Here is a 21,103-nt window from a genome sequence, read left to right as displayed (position 1 = left end):
AGCTGCATGTTTACCTGGAGTATTACCTGGAGAGAGTTTTGGGGGTCAACGCCCCTGCGGCCCGGTCTGTGACCAGGCCTCATGGTGGATCAGGGCCTGATCAACCAGGCTGTTACTGCTGGCTGCACGCAGCCAGCAGCTCAAGTTTACATCCATAATTCAAATTTTGATTAAAAACTATTTTTTTTTCTCTCAACATGTCAGCTGTCTCCAACTGAGGCAGGGTGACGCAAACAAGAAACACTTTCATCATCATTTACACAATCACTGTCTTTGCAGATGCACTCAGATACAACAGTTCAGATGTCACTCCAAACTACTTACTCATTTCAAATACTTTTACTAGTTTAGTGATGCAGGGTCAATATAATCAAGTAGATAATTAGACTTAAGATTTTTTTGACAAATTACATGGTTGTACAGAGGAATATAATAGTTGGGTGTACATGCCAAAAGCCCATTTGTATGCAGAGCATTTCAGGCAAACTTAAACATTAACTTAAGAATAGTAAGGCAATAATACATAGTTCAAATGGTCATTAGACGAGTTACAGTGAGTACAGGAGAACTGAATATTCTATCACGTAATGCTACATGGTTTTGATAAGCCTAGTAGAGACTTATTATACTATTGAATTAGTGGAGTTAAAAGATAAAGAATCACACACAAAGTGGGAGTTGTCACAGCTGCTCTTTGCTGATGACACTGTGCTCTTGGGAGATTCTGAAGAGAAGTTGCAGAGATTGGTGGATGAATTTGGTAGCGTGTGCAAAAGAAGAAAATTAAAGGTGAATACAGGAAAGAGTAAGGTTATGAGGATAACAAAAAGATTAGGTGATGAAAGATTGAATATCAGATTGGAGGGAGAGAGTATGGAGGAGGTGCATGTATTCAGATATTTGGGAGTGGACGTGTCAGCGGATGGGTCTATGAAAGATGAGGTGAATCATAGAATTGATGAGGGGAAAAGAGTGAGTGGTGCACTTAGGAGTCTGTGGAGACAAAGAACTTTGTCCTTGGAGGCAAAGAGGGGAATGTATGAGAGTATAGTTTTACCAACGCTCTTATATGGGTGTGAAGCATGGGTGATGAATGTTGCAGCGAGGAGAAGGCTGGAGGCAGTGGAGATGTCATGTCTGAGAGCAATGTGTGGTGTGAATACAATGCAGAGAATTCGTAGTTTGGAAGTTAGGAGGAGGTGCGGGATTACCAAAACTGTTGTCCAGAGGGCTGAGGAAGGGTTGTTGAGGTGGTTCGGACATGTAGAGAGAATGGAGCGAAACAGAATGACTTCAAGAGTGTATCAGTCTGTAGTGGAAGGAAGGCGGGGTAGGGGTCGGCCTAGGAAAGGTTGGAGGGAGGGGGTAAAGGAGGTTTTGTGTGCGAGGGGCTTGGACTTCCAGCAGGCATGCGTGAGCGTGTTCGATAGGAGTGAATGGAGACAAATGGTTTTTAATACTTGACATGCTGTTGGAGTGTGAGTAAAGTAACATTTATGAAGGGGTTCAGGGAAACCGGCAGGCCGGACTTGAGTCCTGGAGATGGGAAGTACAGTGCCTGCACTCTGAAGGAGGGGTGTTAATGTTGCAGTTTAAAAACTGTAGTGTAAAGCACCCTTCTGGCAAGACAGTGATGGAGTGAATGATGGTGAAAGTTTTTGTTTTTCGGGCCACCCTGCCTTGGTGGGAATCGGCCAGTGTGATTAAAAAAAAAAAATAGTTAATAAAGATTACAGTACTGTATTACAATGTAACAATTTAAAACAATTTACAATATGATGTACTACACTTTAGTACTATTTAAAACAATGAAATTTGGTATTACAATGGAACAATTTACATTATGATGCACTGTATTACAATCTACTACTACTATTTAAAACAATGAAAAAACGAACATCCTAATTTCGAAGTAGTAAGTGGTTGAGCATTCATCAGCACAATATGAGTAGCTTTTGAGAAACTGGGTGTGATTAGGTACTGTTTGTCTGGTTAATTTTGGGTGATGAGGTGATTTCTTATTAGGGCCTTAAACCGATTTGCAGACAGGGGTCCTTTAGTGTGTTCTGGCAATGAATTCCAGATCTTCGGGCCTTTTACGTGAATAGCATTTTTGCATAGAGAGAGATGAACACGGGGGATATCGAAGAGTGATCTGTGTCTCGTATTATGGTTGTGTGTTCTGTTATAGTTATCAAAGAGGAGTTTGAGAGGAGGGTTAACATTAGAGTATATTGTTCTGTGTATGTAGTAGGCACAATAATAAGTGTGGATGTTTTGTATATTTAACAAGTTAAGACTCTTGAAAAGAGGTGGAGTATGTTGTCTAATGCAGGAGTTAGTAATCAATCGCACTGCAGTTTTTTGTTGGGTTATTAACCCTTTCAGGGTTGGTGCTGTACTAGTACGACTTGCACGGCAGGGTTGGTGCTGTATTAGTATGCATAAATTCTAGCGCCTTCAAATCTAGCGAGAGAAAGCTGGTAGGCCTACATATGAAAGAATGGGTTTATGTGGTCAGTGTGCGCAGTATAAAAAAATCCTGCAGCACACAGTGCTTAATAAGAAAAAAAAACTCCGACCGTGTTTTTGGTTTAAAACAGTGACTTTGCAGTGTATTTTCGTATGCTATTTATGGTTGTATTCTAGTTTTCCTGGTCTCATTTTGTTGAATGGAAGACATATTACAGAAATTGAGATGATTTTTATTGGTTTCACAAAGAAACGTACAGTGGACCCCTGGTTAACGATATTTTTTCATTACAGAAGTATGTTCAGGTGCCAGTACTGACTGAATTTGTTCCCATAAGGAATACTGTGAAGTAGATTAGTCCATTTCAGACCCCCAAACATACACGTACAAATGCACTTACATAAGGTTGGAGAGAGGGGGTAAAGGAGGTTTTGTGTGCGAGGGGCTTGGACTTCCAGCAGGCATGCGTGAGCGTGTTTGATAGGAGTGAATGGAGACAAATGGTTTTTAATACTTGACGTGCTGTTGGAGTGTAAGCAAAGTAACATTTATGAAGGGGTTCAGGGAAACCGGCAGGCCGGACTTGAGTCCTGGAGATGGGAAGTACAGTGCCTGCACTCTGAAAGAGGGGTGTTAATGTTGCAGTTTAAAAACTGTAGTGTAAAGCACCCTTCTGGCAAGACAGTGATGGAGTGAATGATGGTGAAAGTTTTTCTTTTTCGGGCCACCCTGCCTTGGTGGGAATCGGCCAGTGTGATAATAATAATAATAAAAACATAATTGGTCGCATTGGGAGGGGATCGTTAAGCGGGGGTCCACTGTACCTTGAAATTGAGTTCAAAGTAGCAGAAATGTTCGATTTTTGCCAAAGTTCGAAAGTAAATAAATCAAGCCATGTGTCCAATACACTTCAACTGGTGAGCCTAATATTCTTTCACAAGTGTGCTGATATTATTTATACCATTTCTACACTAATGTAGTAGTCTGCATAACAGTAAACATTCTATTTTTTGTGAGAATGAAAATTCAAAGTGGAAAGCAAAAGAAATGTAACAGAGGCCTGGGGACATGAATAATGAACAGAGGAAATGTTATTTTAGCGCCAGGAATGTCTGTCTTGTTTATTCTGAACCCTATTTGGAAATTGGCATCTTTTGAAATTTGTGTGAAATTGGCAAAATTGCCAATTTCGGACCACTTTATTGGATAGTTTAAATCTTGTACTCATTTGATAGAAAAAAATGGAGTTCAAGTGAAATAGTTATGATTTTTGTCAACTGGTACATCGGAAATGGCCGAAAATAGGGCTCAAAGTGGGCGAAATTGCCAATGCGTAAACATCGTCAAGACCACTAACTTCGCGAGAGCTTAATTCCACAAGTTTTCCACCAAATTTCATACTTTTGGTGTCATTATGATCGGGAAAACATTCTTTATCATTTCATAAGAAAAAAATAATTTTTTTTTTTCAAAAAATTTCCAACCGTGAGAACAAGTTTAGGAGAGGGCCTGCCGACCCTGAAAGGGTTAAAGGCTTAAGGTGATTTGCTGTGGTTGAGCCCCATGCACAAATGCCATAGGTGAGGTTAAGTGTTAATGAGAGAGTGGTACAAAGCTAGAAGAGCTGACTGGGGTACATAGTACTGTATCTTTGAAAGGATACTTTATTAGGTCACGATTTTAAAAGGTTCTACAAATAAAATGGTGTACGTACTAATAAAAATTTGTTCTGTACTGTTTACCTCCCCCCCCTCTATTGTTGGTAGTATGGCATTTGGAGTCAGTTTAAAACAGTATAATGTACTATGTTCAGCTTTTTCCTCAAAAAAAAATTACAAATATACATAGTGGAAAAATAGACTGGAAAGACTGTAAGCATGAAGAGAAGTGTTACTGGCATAAGCAAATGATCAGAGTAATTTTAATAAAAACTTGCAGTGCAAATTTTTACAGTAGCCTTGTGTGATACTGCCCGGTTATCGGCCGCTTCTGTTATCAGCCAACTCAGTGATCAGCCGTTTTTTCGGCACCCGGTTATCGGCCGTTAATTCGGTGATCAGCCGTTTGGGACACATCCGTCCGCCGGCTGGGACTGCTTGCGCATCAGTTTGGCTGTGTCTTTCGGTATGTGAGGAAGCTTCTGCTCATATATCCAAACATTTCGCTTGTTTTCCATTGTCTTTTGTGGGTTTTTTGCAGTGAAACTGCAAAATAAGTAACCATGGCTCCAAAGAAAGTTCCTAGTAAAGTTCCTGTGGCAAAGGAAGTGATAAACACAATGGAATTTAAGCGTGAAGTGTAGCAGGCATGCAGGGAGTGTAGCAGGCATGCAGGGAGTGTAACAGGCATGCAGGGAGTGTAACAGGCATGCAGGGAGTGTAACAGGCATGCAGGGAGTGTAATAGGCATGCAGGGAGTGTAATAGGCATGCAGGGAGTGTAATAGGCATGCAGGGAGTGTAATAGGCATGCAGGGAGTGTAGCAGGTAATTACATTAATTCTTATGGGAAATATTATTTTGGTTTTTGGCCATTTTGGTTTTAGGCCGAGCTTCTGGAACGGATTACGGTCAATAACCGAGGGTCCACTGTATAAGATTTGTAAAAAAAATTAATTGAAAAGAGGGAAATTAGAAACTAATGTCTTACCACTGGTCTTTCAGGATGTCCAAGCAAATAGCACCAGTTACTGAAGAAATGTTGGGGTGCCAGATTTTTGTGACAAATTTTACCTGTAGAACAGAATGTGAAAAATTCAGTAATTTAAATCACACAACCATTTTTGAGGAAACAAAACGCCATTGCTCCTCGAGTTTACTTCAAAATTGTCAAATTTAAAATAACAAGGTATTCTATTAAGAGTAAAATTACCATCATGCTCTTTCATTAGTAGGGAAACAAAATAAATCTCACTCTTTAAAACACAGTGAAGCATTAGAATGAGCCAGTCTACTAAAGCAAGATTTTGCTTCTGGACAGAAAGCATATGAGTAAATTAAGAGGAAAATGATCAGAAAGGAGTTTAGATCAAGTTGTCGAAAGTAACAGAAAAACCTCGTCAAGAGTGTACAAAGGAGCTAGTGGACAGTTAAATGTTGATTAAATCAAAGGAGATTACTTCAAAACATTTGCACAATGCTTTTGGGATCTAAAAAACATAGCTAAGTAAAACATACAAGGTCAAAAACAGGATGTGAAAGTAGATAAAAAGACCGCCTTAGTACAGTACCTGCAGCAGAAATAAGAGGCCACAGCTGAAAATGACGAAAAAAATGAGGAGAAAAAATTTTGTCTTCATAAACAGTGGTTAAATCAAGTACTTCGACCACTGAAAATAATAAAAAATTATATGATGAAAAAATTTACTGATGATGGAAACCAGTCTGCTCCTGAGGCTACAAAAAAAAAGGAAAGAGGGGGGGAGGAGAAGCACTAGATGTTATTGCACCTGCAAGTCATTCTTTTAATTTCATTTATGCATGTAGCTGTTCACTGCATTTTCAAGTGCAAATTACATTTTCTTCCAAAAGCGTGTTTGGAGAACTGCAATGTCCAGTTGTCCCTACAAATTCTTGTAAAGTTAGGGTTTAAGATAATTAAGTGATGTTTATTTAGTTAATTAGTTATGATTAGGTCATTAAGATTATCCCTACAGTTGGCTATATCCACATGTGGTGATCAACAGATAGCTTCTATTGTGACTGGGATAGAACTAAACAATATTCTTAACCCCTGCTAGTCTAGTTTCAGGCCAGGCAAAATTACAAATGATGCAATAATAAAAATGCTTGATTCAATCAATTATCTCTAGAAAGCCATGAATATCAAGCGGATCTCTTGACTGATTTAAGAAAAGCTTTTGATACATTAAGCCACATCATCCTGCTGCTTAAACTAAACATTACTGAACCAGAAACCATGCTCTCTCATACATAAAATTTTATCTTACACACAGACACCAACATGTGCTCACAGTGTCCACATTTAAAAAAAAAATTCTTCTGAAATGGTAGGGAATCTTCTTCTGAAGGTAATTATGAAAAAAGGAAAAAAAATTAAATTTGATGGGTCCAATTTAAATATGGGCTATTCTGCCCACCGAGTCCTATTTTAAGCCTACTCCATTGCTAGTATAGCCTCCGTTCTATCAACTGAGCCCAAGAAATTGGCCATTCAACTATCAAAACTACCCTATAAAGTGCACAGACATTGGAAATTTAGCCAATTTTACAATTTTTTTAAAAAATTCCAGTTTAAAAACAGAGTCCAAAATAAACACTAGACAAGTCAGGCACTAAATTAACATTTCCTCTGTTAATTAATCACATCCCCAGGTGCTCTTCTGTATTACACTATCCTACCATTCTGAATTTATATACAGCCTCTCCTCACTTAATGATGGAGTTTTGTTCCTAAGACCTTGTCGGTAAATGAAATAGTCATTGAGTGAGGAGCAAACTGTAATGGTAGTGGGTTTGTTTCAACCATCTTTGGTATTGTTTTAGTGTCACCTTTGCACCATTTATAACATTTCTAGTATATTTTTAAATGTTTACACAGTAGTGTACTGTATATTGTTATAAACAGAATAGAGGAAATCAGCCCGCCGTAAGTCCAAGTCGTCGGTAAACGAGTATGTCGCTAAGAAAATTCTAATTTTTTACCCTAATTCTTGGATAATAAAATATAACCAGAAGCGACTGGTCATGGTTTACGGTATAACAGTCATTGAATCAGGCTTGTAAAACCCCATAAAACAGATGACAACGGGTTTTAAAGGGGGCTAGGTCTGTCCTCAGCAAAATCGGCATAAACCTAACATTTCTGCTAGTTTGAGGTCGATTTCATGCTACTTCTGTTCCTGGAACCAACCAAATTCACCTCTATTTCAGTATTATATCTTCCATTCTACAAATGATACCAAGAAAAAGCCAATAAAACCATAAAAACTATCCCAGAAAACACCTCAACACTGCCATTTTAAACCAAAAAAGGTCAGTTTTGCTTTTTCCATCATGCACTACATGAGGTAGGATTTTTTTTTATACCGTACACACTCGCAACGCAAACCCATTTTCTCATGTCTGGGCCAAAATTTACCGCTCGCAGTTTATCTGAGGGAGCAGAGCTCTAAGCTAAGATCTACATGAGGGCCCTGGCATCAATAACATAGATCTATATAATGGGCAGTGAATGGATTAATATTAGTCAATACTTCAACCTAATCCTCAGACAACTTAATTACTTTAAATTAAGCATTCAAATAATATATAATAAATTAATTTTATTTCAAGACATTATATATAATTCCACTATAACTTAACCCTTAAACTGTCCAAACGTAGATCTACGTTCACATGTGGGGGGCTCCAAACGAAGATCTACTTTTTTTTTTTTTACATGCTTTCAAATGGGGAAAATAAAGGTTGGAATGCTATGCACGTCAACGCAGATCTACATTTGGACAGTTTAAGGGTTAAACACTGCATATATAAAATGTCCAGCAGCTTATATTATAGTTTTATTCTGCACGAAATGCTTCACATAGCCAGAGTTTTTCAAAATGTATGAAATAAATGTCACCTAATTTTGTAGTGATTATGTATGCATTTTAGAAACAAAGTTTGTGAAGAAGTCCTGGAAAACTAAAAACCACATATAAAATTGTCTGCATAATTTTTTTCAGATTTCTGTTCATTTTGTTTCAAAAAGCATATCTCTGAAATCTTATTGGTTTTCAACTGAAGGGACATGCACCAAGCTTGAAAAAATGGGCAATGCCAGGAAACAATTGGATAATCTAAATCACTCATGTGTTATTAGTAAAACATTCAATGACTAAAACTCTCTAAAAAGCAAGCCCACAAATTTGTAGGGACAACTGTACAGTACTTCAATTTTGTTTAAAACTGTCCTGTGAATCAATTAATATGCAGTAACTGAGAGTGTAAAACTTATTATTATAGTATAGTACAGTGGAACCTCGGCTTACGAATTTAATCCTTTCCATGACCTTGTTCATATCCCGATTTGTTTGTATGCTGAGTCAATTTTCCTCATTTAAATTAATTGAAATGGCATTAATCCATTCCAGCGGAATTCCTGCTCTTAGGAGGCATGACAAAATACTTCAATATGATGCTAATATCAACTCTACAGCTTATTTATATATCACAATTCATCTAATTTCACCATCACTCAAGGAATGCACAACAGGTGCATTACTGTCAGTGTTCAGCATTTCTTCAATGTCAGCTTCCTGTAACTCCATTAGCACACAGTCAAGATGAGTAAACAGAATTGTCAAAGCTTATTGCTTGGGTACGTTTATTTGTTAGTGGGTTGGATCTGTGAAGGACCTGCTTAGTACAGGCAAACAGGCCTATTGCAGTTTTCCTCCTTTCTAATGTTATTATATACCCACGACACCAATCATACCCATCCCCTCCCACCCATATATTTGTCCAATCTCGTTTCAAAGCTACCCAAGGTTCTATCGAAGCTAAAGCCTTGGGTAGTTTCAAATTTAGGTTGGATAAATACACGAGTGAGAGGGGTTGGATTTGAGTGGGACTTGCACGTGAGTAAATAGGATTATTAAAGCTTATTGCTTGGGTAGCGTTTCTGTTAGTAGGCTGGATTTGTGAAGGACCTGCCAAGTATGGGCCAACAGGTCTGCTGCAGTGTTCCTCCTTTCTTATGTTATGTTGACGAGTGGAACAATCTGCCTAGTATGGTTACTGAGGCTGAAACCTTGGGTAGTTTCAAATTTGTGTTGGATAATTACACGAGTGAGAGGGGTTGGATGCGAGTGGGACCTGCACAGGAGTAAATAGAATTATCAAAGCTTATTGCTTGGGTAGCATTGAAAACTGAGTTGGGCAAATATTCTGTTAGTAGGATGGATTGTGAAGGACCTGCCTAGTATGGGCCAACAGGCCTGCTGCAGCGTATTATTATTAGTATGTATGTATTATTATTATTAATTTAGGGAAGTGGAGCACAGACTGAATTCCCTTGATCAAGAGCCCCTCACCAAGGAACCTCCCCTGAGGGGGAAGTTTGCATCCTGAAATTTCGTACATATCCAGAAGCAAAAAATCGATCGAGTGACTGTTCGTATCCTCAAAAATTTGCATGGTGGGGCATTCGTAAGCCGAGGTTCCACTGTATATTAAAAACTAGGCACTAAACCACACGAGACATATAGTGCTGTGAGCAGTGGTGTGTGAGGGTTAAGGTTAATGGACTGAAAGTAAAGTGTGATTTAAATCACGTTTTTTATTTAATAATTTTTTATGTGCCTGTATGCTTAAATAAATAAATTACCTTAGGAGGATTAAAAGGGTATGTTTCTGGTACTTTTATTTCAAGGTGAAAGGTCGCTCCCTCGTATGGTGTGTCAGGAGGGCCAGCTATCTCTCCTCTCAGTTCTCGATAGTCATCACCAACCAGCTCTACATTGATAGCACATTTTTGAGCCTGAAAAAAGCACGTTGTGTTTATGTTTTTCCCCAACTAAATAAATATCACTTCAGGATATATAGTGCATGAATACTGTACTTGAGCTACAAAATGTTTATACAATACACACACACACACACACACACACACACACACACACACACACACACACGTACTCATATACAACAGGCCTAGTGTCTAATCGGCATGTGCCTAGGACAAAATGGTAACTAACACACACACAGAAGTGTCCCTGTTTGCAGATGACGTGAAGTTAATGAGGAGAATTAAATCAGAGGCAGACCAGACAGGTCTACAAAGAGACCTGGACAAGCTGGATGTGTGGTCCAGAAACTGGCTCCTAGAATTCAACCCCGCTAAATGCAAAGTCATGAAGATCGGAGGAGGGCAAAGACCGCAGACAGAGGCCGAAGGCTGCAAACCTCACTCAAGGAGTAAGACCTAGGAGTGAGTAAGTGAGTATAATACCAAGTACATCGCCAGAAGCACACATTAACCAGATAACTGCTGCGGCAAATGGGCGCTTGGCAAACCTGAGAATAGCATTCCGGTACCTCAGTAAGGAATCGTTCAAGACTTTATACACTGTACGTCAGGCCCATACTAGAGTACGCAGCACCAGTTTGGAACCCACACCTGGTCAAACACGTCAAGAAATTAGAGAAAGTGCAAAGGTTTGCAACAAGGCTAGTTAAGGGAAATCGGTCTGACAACACTGGAGGACAGGAGGGTCAGGGGAGACATGATAACGACATACAAAATACTGCGTGGAATAGACAAGGTGGAGAGTGACAGGATGTTCCAGAGATGAGACACAGAAACAAGGGGTCACAATTGGAAGCTGAAGACTCAGATGAGTCAAAGGGATGTTAGGAAGTATTTCTTCAGTCATAGAGTAGTTAGGAAGTGGAACAGTCTGGCAAGCGATGTAGTGGAGGAAGGAACTATACATAGTTTTAAGATGAGGTATGATAAAGCTCATGGAGCAGGGGGAGAGAGGACCTTGTAGCGGTCGGTGAAGAGGCGGGGCCAGGAGCTGAGTCTCGACCCCTGCAACCACAATTACGCGAGTACAATTAGGCGAGTACACACACACACACACACACACACACACACACACACACACACACACACATCAAAACTAAACTAGAGCATTTAAATACAACTAGTGGTGACCTGTACTTAACTCTGTGAAGACGTGTCTTGTGTGCTTTCTGTGGACTGAACCAAGATGGCCTCCATCAAGCAACTTTACCAGCAGCTTAAGGAGGAACTGAGGATAGCGAAGATAGAGATACGGCGATTGACTGAGGAAAACAAGAGGATTCGTAGTAGTCCTCCTGTTGCGAGTCCTCAGGTCAAGAAGGGAACCTGGACAGTGACTGGACAGCATGGAATGAAGTTAATGATCAAGAAGACGAATGGAAAGGTAGAAACAATGAAGAAGAAAGAGACTGTTGTGGAAACATCTAATGCATTCTCCGTGCTACCCAACAAATGCGAGTTGATTACTGGGAACGTTACGACGAACGACACAAAGGAAGGTAAAAACATTGTTGTTGTTGTTGTTGTTGGGGATAGCCAGGTTAGGTACATGGATAGGGTCTTCTGCTTGAAGGATAGGAGTAGAAGACAGAGGGTTTGCTTTCCTGGGGGCTGGGATGGAGGATATTGTTAGCCGGCTTGACAACATCATAAATGGTAATGGGGTCAATCCTGTTACCTACCTCAGTGCTGGAGGCAATGATGTAGGCAAGCGTATAAGTGAGGATTTAGTTAGAAGGTACAGGACAGCAACAGACATAATTAGGAAGAAGGGGGCACCCTATTATATGTGGCATTTTGCTAAGAAGGGGTGTTGGAAATAAATGGTTATAGCAACTGGTATTAATTGTTGGCTGGACAAACACTAAGGATAATGCAGTACCATTCATCGACAACTGGGACCACTTCTATGGCCAAAATGACATGTATGCCAGGGATGGGGTTCACTTATCCAGGGCAGGTTTGGGTTTTCTTGCTAGCTCAGTCAAAGGTGTTGTTAGGACTTTAAACTAGGACTAGTTAGAGGTATGGGTTTAGAAATGGAAAATGAGGCCTGGTCACAGACCGGGCCGCCGGGGCGTTACCCCCGGAACTCTCTCCAGGTAACGAGGACAGTAATAGGTATAGTGGAAGAAAAGAAAGGAGCAGGAAGGGTGAAAAGAAAGGAGGGTCCCTAAATATATATTACACAAATAGTCGAAGTGCTAGGAATAAAATGGACGAGTTGGGATTAGTTGCTAGTGCAGGTAACACTGATGTATTTGCCTTAACCAAGACGTGGTTCAATACGAAAAATCGGGACATGCCTGCTGAACGTCACATACGGGGTTTTAAATTGTTCCAAGTAGACAGAAGTATCGGGAAGGGGGGTGGGGTAGCACTATATGTCCGAGATCACTTGAACTGTCGCATAAAAACAGGTATAAAATCTGAAATAACACATACAGTCTCTCTCTGGATAGAATTTTCAGATCGGCATGAAAAATTTATTTTAGGTGTGATATACTGTCCCCCAAACTTAGATGGGGACCAAGGGAGACTACTATGGGAGGAAACTGTTAAGGCCACAAGGCACGATAACGTAGTATTTCTAGGGGACTTCAACTTTAGTCAGATTGAGTGGAATTTCTTGACCGGGAATTTAGAATCTAACGATTGTTTTTTGAAGCAGTTTGTGACAGAACCTACAAGGGGAAATAACCTGCTTGATTTGGTTCTGGCAAACAAGGAAACCCTAGTTAATGATTTAGAAATTACAGAGGAACTCGGCACAAGTGATCATAAATCAATTACCTTCAGCATTGAATGGAAGTATGATAGTAGGGATAACTCAGTAATGGTCCCAGATTTTCACTTAGCAGATTACAATGGGCTTAGAGAACACTTGTCATCTGTGGACTGGGGTAACGAAGAGAGCTATCAATATGAGAGTTTTCTGAACACTATACATGCTGCCCAAAGCACATTTATCCCATATAAAGAAATTAGGTCGAATAGAAATGACCCAAAATGGATGAATAGGCTCAAGTATCTTTTAGGGCAGAAGAAAGGCATTTATAGGCCTATCAAAAGAAGTGAGGGTCTTCTTATGAATCAGTATATTGACATTAAGAGGGATGTTAAAAAGGGGAAAAGAAAAACTAAACAGGACTATGAAATTAAAGTTGCTAGGGATTTGAAATCTAACCCTAAAAGTTTTTTCCAGGTGTATAGAACAAAAGTTACTGATAAGATAGGTCCCCTTAAAAATAACTATGGAGTTCTTACTGACAAAGAGAATGAAATGTGCTCTATTTTTAATAATTATTTTCTCTCAGTTTTTACTCAGGAGGACACTAATAATATCCCAATAATTAGGTTTTTTAGTGGGCCTGAAGATAAATTATGTAATATCACAGTCACTAGTGAAATGATTATCAAACAGATAGACCGTTTGAAGTAAAATAAATCGCCTGGTCCTGATGAGCTTTTTCAAGGGTTCTTAAGGAATGCAAAATGGAGATCTGTGAACCTTTAGCTAATATTTTTAATTTATCTCTTCAAACAGGTGTAGTGCCTGATATATGGAAGATGGCTAATGTAATTCCTATTTTTAAAGCAGGGGACAAGTCGTTACCATCAAATTACCACCCAATAAACCTAACCTCAATTGTAGGCAAATTACTAGAGTCAATTATAGCTGATAATATAAGAAGCCATCTCGATAGGCACAATTTGATCAATGATACTCGACATGGATTCATCAGGGGCTGTTCCTGCCTAACTAATTTATTAACCTTCTTCAGCAAAGCTTTTGAGGCCGTTGATCAGGATAAAGAATTCAATATCGTTTATTTAGATTTTAGTAAGGCTTTTGATAGAGTACCACATCAGAGACTGTTGAAGAAAGTGGCTGCTCATGGCATTGGGGAAAAAATGCTGTCATGGATCAAGTCATGGCTCACTAATAGAAAGCAGTGCGCGTAAATGGGGTTAAATCTGAGTGGGGATCTGTAACAAGTGGCATTCTGCAGGGATCAGTTTTAGGCCCATTGTTGTTTATAATATATATAAATGACCTTGAAGAGGGAATTACTAGTGACACAAGCAAATTTGCTGATGACACGAAGATAGGTAGGATAATCGATTCAGACGTTGATGTCTCGGAACTTCAGAAGAATTTAGACAAACTCAATTTGCGGTGAGAAAAGTGGCAGATGCAGTTCAGTGTAGATAAATGTAAAGTTCTAAAGCTCGGAAATGTTCATAACCCTAGCACCTACCAACTTAATAATGTTGGACTTAGCCATATAGAATGCAAAAAGGATTTGGGGGTTATGGTAAGCAGCAACCTTAAACCAAGACAGCAGTACCTAAGCGTGCATAATAAGGCAAACAGATTGCTGGGATTTATATCAAGAAGTGTAAGCAACAGAAGTCCAGCAGTTATACTTCAGCTAAGTAGGTAGGTAAGTAAGTTTATTCAGGTATACACAAATACAGTTACATAGAATTATCATACAAAGCAGCATATGTGTAGAGAACCTAGGATAACCCAAAAAAGTCAGACAGTGACTTATTTCCATTGGGGTCCTTTACATTTCCATCATTAGTAAGGTCTCACCTAGATTATGCAGCTCAGTTCTGGTCTCCATTTTACAGAATGGATATAAATTTGTTAGAAAACATTCAGCGACGAATGACAAAATTAATTCATTGCATTAGAAATCTTCCGTATGAAGAGATTGAAGTCCCTTAAACTGCATTCACTTGTAAGACAAAGAATAAGGGGAGACATGATCGTAGTGTACAAGTGGAAGATGGGTATTAATAAAGGGGATATTAATAAGGTCTTGAGGATATCTCTCCAGGAGAGAACCTGAAATAATGGATTCAAATTAGACAAGTTTAGATTTAGAAAGGATATAGGAAAGTACTGGTTTGGAAATAGGGTACTTGATGAGTGGAACAGTCTTCCTAGTTGGGTTATTGAGGCTAAAACCTTGGGTAGTTTCAAATTTAGGTTGGATAAATACAAGAGTGAGAGGGGGTTGGATTTGAGTGGCATTGAAAATTGGGTTGGGCAAATGTTTTGTTAGTGGGATGGATTGTGAAGGACCTGCCTAGTATGGGCTAACAGGCCTGCTGCAGTGTTCCTCCTTTCTTATGTTCTTATGTTATCTACACGTATGGAATACCAGTACATCTCCAACTTATCTGTATTATGAGCAATTAACAGTGACCCTATTCCTAGCCTGATGGCTAATCATTCAGTAGAAATAATTCACAGCAGAATGCTATTTTTCTATGAGAATTAATCATCTAGTGCAAACCATATTGTATCAACAGTATAGTTGTCATTAACAGCATGATCTTCCTTTTTTTACCACCTTTCCAAGAAATATTATACAGTGGACCCTCGGTTATCGGCAGTAATCTGTTCCAGAAGGTCGGCTGAAAACCGAAATAATATTTCCCATAAGAATTAATGTAACTAAAATTAATCCATTCCAAACAAAAATATTCACAAAAATAATTTTTTTTAACAATTATATAAATATTACATACCTTTACTGAAGGCTAATGCTGGCTTCTGGAAGATAGGGAGGAGGAAAGAGGGAGGGGTTAGTGTTTGGAAGGGGAATCCCCCTCTACGAAGACTTTAGGTAGCAAAGCCTTCTCTGGGGTTACTTCCCTTCTTTGTCTTTTAATACCACTAGGACCAGCTTGAGAGTCACTGGACCCCTGTCTCGCAAAATAACTCTCCAGAGTGCTCTGTTTCTGGCATCTCTAAGATTTCCCTGAAGTGGGACAGGGTTTGCAGATATGGATTGTTTCAGCTTTGCCAGGGTGGTATTTTGACAAAACTTTGCACATCATTCCAATTTGCACAAATGTGTTTAATCAATGAAGAAGGCACCTCCTTCACTCCCTCTTCCTCCTCCTCTGAAGCAAGTTCCTCAGCTGCAGTATGTTGCTGTTCAAGTTGAAGCTCTTGCAGTTCTTCAGTGGTTAGCTCTTCCCTGTGGTCCTTCAACTCTTCCACATCCTTGCCACTCACCTCCAACCCCAGGGACTTTCCCAGTGCCACAATAGAGTCCACAGGGTCAGCCTCAAACCCTTCAAAACCCCTCTCTTGGACACAATCTGGCCACAGTTTTCTCCAAGCAGAGTTCAAAGTCCTGGAAGTCACTCCCGCCTAAGCCTTACCTATAAGACTTATGCAATGGAGGATAGTGAAGCGATTCCTCCAGAACCCAATTAGGGTCAACTGAGTGTCCAAGGTCACTTCAAAGCACTTTTGAAACAATGCTTTGGTGTAGAGTTTTTTGAAGTTAGAAATGACCTGCTGGTCCATGGGCTGGAGAAGAGGAGTGGTGTTAGGAGGCAAGAACTTCACTTTAATAAAATTGAAGTCCCTAAACATTTGGTCTTCCAAGTCTGGAGGATGTGCAGGAGCATTGTCCAGTACCAGGAGGCACTGGAGTGGCAATTTCTTTTCCAGGAGGTATTTTTTCACACTTGGGCCAAACACATAATTAATCCACTCTGAAAATTTGCCTTGTGACCCCTCCCTTATGATTAGCTTTCCACATCACACACAATCCATTCTTCATGACATTGTTTTTCTTGAACACTGGGATTTTCTGAGTGATACATGATGAGTAAAGGCTTCACTTTGAAATCCCCACTAGCATTACCACACAACAAAAGAATAAGCCTATCTTTCATAGGCTTGTGTCCTGGCAGTGCCTCTTCCTCCTGGGTAATGTAGGTTCTGTTTGGCATTTTCTTCCAAAACAGGCCTGTTTCGTCACAAATGAACACCTGTCAGGGTTCGAATCCTTCAGCCTTTACATAGTCCTGGAATTCATGAACATACTTTTCAGCTGCACATTTATCAGAACTTGCAGCCTCACCATGCCTTACAACACTGTGTATGCCACTATGCTTCTTAAATCTATCAAACCATCCTTTGCTGGCCCTAACTTCACAAACTGCAGCACTTGTTCCAGGAATTTTCTTTGCAAGATCCTCGTGCAACTGCCTTGCCTTCTCAAAAATAATCGACTCCACAACACTGCCTCCCACTAAATCTTTTTCCTTAATCCACAATAATAGTAACTTTTCCATTTCTCCCATTACTGGTGGCCTTTGTTTAGTTAGAAAAGTTACTCCTTTTGCAACATTAGCATCCTTGATTTGTTCTTTCTTTGCCAGGATGGATGTACGTAATTGTTGATTTATTCTTGCTGTACATCCTGGCAAGTTCCAGCACCCTCGTACCACTCTCAAACTTTTCGATCGCTTCACGCTTAAATTAAATGGTGTTTCTCACTTTCTTTACCACAGGAACTTTCTTTGGAGCCATGGTTATTTACTTCACAGTTGCAATGCAAAAATAACACAAGCTACAATGAGAAATAAGCAAAATGTCTGGATGTATGAGCAGAAGCTTCCTCAGCCACCGAGAGAGACAGGCAAACTGACGTGCAAGCGGCCCCAGCCGGCAGACTGACACGTCCCAAATGGCCGATCACTGAATTAACGGCTGATAACCAGGCGCCGAAAAAACGGCAGATCACCTAGTTGGCCGATAACCAGGGGTCCACTGTACTATGAGCTCAGCTGGCTGCTGCCTCACCTTGTGCACTGAGGAAATGGGATTCGATCCCTGGCACGAGTGGAAATGTTGGGCACGTTTCCTTAAACCTGCTGCCCCTTTCACTTATTAGTAAGCAGGTACCTAGGTGTTTGGCAACTGGTGTAGGCTGCATTCTGGGGAAGAGAATTAAAGAACCCCAATGGAAACAAGACAGATAGTTATGACATCCTGACTTTACTGGGGTACCCTAGGGGTACTTACCTCCAAGTTAATAATCCATATTTTTATTTTTTTTTACAGTATAATTCTGAAATGTTGATCATTGATCAAGATTATTATTATTATTATTATTATTATTATTGCATGCATAGGAAAGGAATCAGGTTAGATCCCAGGAAGGAAAGGGTAACTTCATTTTCTTAGATTAAGAACCTTTTAGCATTATTATTATGGGAAACCGTTACACCTGCTGGGGTCATACAGAATCTGGGTATGGGAGGTAATTAGGTATGAATCATACAGAGAAAGGACAGGTCCAATTCCTTGGATCAAAGGCCCCTTACCAACATCAAGAGATTCCCCTGAAAAGGTACGAGAGTTTACATCTGTGCTTCTATGTACCTACATTAAAACATATGAATAATAAAAAATAAAAGACTTTTACAATACTACAGTCACAAAGTTACTACCAGATCCTCTTGAGTAAGTGATGGTCACATTCATATGATAAATATTTTTCCTCTAAAGTTCTTTTCATATTAAAAGTAATATTGCATTAAGCTAAAATATTAAATTTGCTTTAATAAGCCAGCTAACTCTTACATTCTTAATTTAATCTAGAATCCTGATAAATATACAAGAGTAAAAGCGCAAAGGAAACTTACTAAATCTTAGAGATGTCTTCCTCACAGGATATTTAAAAGAATCATGGCAAAGAACTCAACAGAAATTTTATCTCAATATTTCAAAAGCTTAAGTGCTGCACCTTAACACTTCAGTCTATACCTTTTCAACAATTCAATTAGGCAAGTCACAGGTGAGGGAACTGGCTCATAAAATTTTCAATGGTAAGCATTCATGTCAAATTTACCACCAACTGATTATATATGTTCTGCCAAATAGGTAAAACCTGTGATTTTGACTTAAATAGCAATGCTCTTCTTGCTGAATAAGGCAAGCGAAAATTTGTGTATGCAATAATTTCGCAAAAATCATTCTGAACTTAACGAAAAAAATATATTTAATTTTGTTTGTTTGTTTATTATTAAATTATTGTAAACATTTCATATAATAAAAATCTTTGAAAGGGTTCTAAGAAGCAAGATCACCACCCATCTAGATACTCATCAGTTACACAACCCGAAGTAACAAGGATTTAGAGCAGGTTGCTCCTGTCTGTCCCAACTACTGGATCACTATGGCAAGGTCCTGGATGCTCTAGAAGACGAACAAAATGCAAACTTTGCAAAAGCCTTTGACAAGTGTGACCATGGTGTAATAGCGCACAAAATGTGTGATAAAGGAATAACAGGAAAAGTTGGTAGATGGATGTATAATTTCCTAACAAATGGAACACAAAGAGTAGTAGTAAACAAAGTAAAGTCTGAGGTGGCTACAGTGAAAAGCTGTGTTCCACAAGGCACAGTACTCGCTCCCAACCTGCTCCTCATCTTCATGTCTTACATAGACAGGGATGTAAGCCACAGCACCATGTCTTCCTTTGCAGATGACACCCAAATTTTCATGACAGTGTCCTCCATTGAAGACACTGCAAGAATCCGGGTGGACATCAACCAAATCTTTAAATGGGCCGCAGAAAACAATATGAAGTTCAATGAAATTTCAATTACTCTGATATGGAAAATGTGAGGAAATTAAAACTATATTGGATTATAAAACAAATTCCAACCACACAATAGAGCGAAAAACTAATGTAAAAGACCTGGGAGTGATCATGTCAGAGGATCCCGCCTTCAAAGACCATTACAGTGTATCAATCGCATCTGCTAGAAAAATGACAGGATGGATAATGAGAACCTTCAAAACTAGGGATGCCAAGTCCATGATGACACTCTTCAAATAGCTTGTTCTATCTAGCTGGAATACTGCTGCACACTAACAGCACCTTTCAGGGCAGGTGAAATTCCTGACCTAGAAAATGTACAGAGAACCTTCACGGCACACGTAACTTCGACAAAACACCTAAATTACTGGGAATGCTTGAAGTTCCTCAACCTGTACTCCCTAGAATGCAGGTGGGAGAGATACATGATAATATACACTTGGAAAATCCTAGAGGGATTAGTACCAAGCTTGCACATGAAAATCACTCTCTATGAAAGCAAAAGACATAAGAACATAAGAAAGAAGGAACACTGCAGCAGGCCTACTGGCCCATGTGAGGCAGGTCCAATTTTCCTACCGGCTTAAGCCAATGCCCGAACCTAGTCAGGTCAGGTCACATTCACTTAAAGGAGGAGCACGACATCTGTCATAGCAACACAAGCTAGTCAGGTCCAACTCACACCCACCCACACCCACTCATGTACTTATTTAACCTATTTTTAACTACACACCATCTTAACTTCTATGACAGCACTCGGGAGTTTGTTCCACTCATCCACAACTCTTAACGAACCAGTGCTTTCCTATATCCTTCCTGAATCTGAGTTTTTCCAACTGAAAGCCATTGCTGTGAGTCCTGTCAAGGCTAGATATCTTTAGCATGCTATTTACATCCCCTTTATTTATTCCTGTTTTCCATTTATACACCTCAATCAATATTTTTTTTTATTATTAACACACTGGCCGATTCCCACCAAGGCAGGGTGGCCCAAAAAAGAAAAACTTTCACCATCACCATCATTCACTCCATCACTGTCTTGCCAGAAGGGTGCTTTACACTACAGTTTTTAAACTGCAACATTAACACCCCTCCTTCAGAGTGCAGGCACTGTACTTCCCATCTCCAGGACTCAAGTCCGGCCTGCTGGTTTCCCTGAATCCCTTCATAAATGCTACTTTGCTCACACTCCAACAGCATGTCAAGTATTAAAAACCATTTGTCTCTATTCACTCCTATCAAACATGCTCACGCATGCCTGCTGAAAGTCCAAGCCCCTCGCACACAAAACCTCCTTTACCCCCTCCCTCCAACCTTTCCTTGGCCAACCCCTACCCCGCCTTCCTTCCACTACAGACTGATACACTCTTGAAGTCATTCTGTTTCGCTCCATTCTCTCTACATGTCCGAACCACCTCAACAACCCTTCCTCAGCCCTCTGGACAACAGTTTTGGTAATCCCACACCTCCTCCTAACTTCCAAACTATGAATTCTCTGCATTATATTCACACCACACATTGCCCTCAGACATGACATCTCCAATGCCTCCAGCCTTCTCCTCGCTGCAACATTCAACACCCATGCTTCACACCCATATAAGAGCATTGGTAAAACTATACTCTCATACATTCCCCTCTTTGCCTCCAAGGACAAAGATCTTTGTCTCCACAGA

General features: G+C 39.8%; 1 protein-coding gene across 3 annotated transcripts in view; it reads right to left on the bottom strand.

Annotated features, from left to right (window-relative positions):
• Positions 1-21,103, bottom strand: part of Ubc4 (ubiquitin conjugating enzyme 4) — a 41,498-nt gene that overhangs the window by 7,402 nt on the left and 12,993 nt on the right. For all 3 annotated transcript variants that reach the window (XM_070083260.1, XM_070083259.1, XM_070083257.1), the window contains exons 2-3: positions 9,802-9,954; positions 5,122-5,204 (exon numbers count right to left, since the gene is read on the bottom strand). In XM_070083260.1, coding sequence (XP_069939361.1) covers positions 5,122-5,204; positions 9,802-9,954 — 236 coding nt within the window. The remainder of the gene's footprint in view (positions 1-5,121; positions 5,205-9,801; positions 9,955-21,103) is intronic.

This window comes from Cherax quadricarinatus, chromosome 9, assembly GCF_038502225.1.
Source record: "Cherax quadricarinatus isolate ZL_2023a chromosome 9, ASM3850222v1, whole genome shotgun sequence".
In the NCBI taxonomy this organism is placed as follows: Eukaryota; Metazoa; Arthropoda; class Malacostraca; order Decapoda; family Parastacidae; genus Cherax; species Cherax quadricarinatus.
Note: the sequence above shows the minus strand (reverse complement) of the source record. Positions and strands in the feature narration are given on the sequence as shown.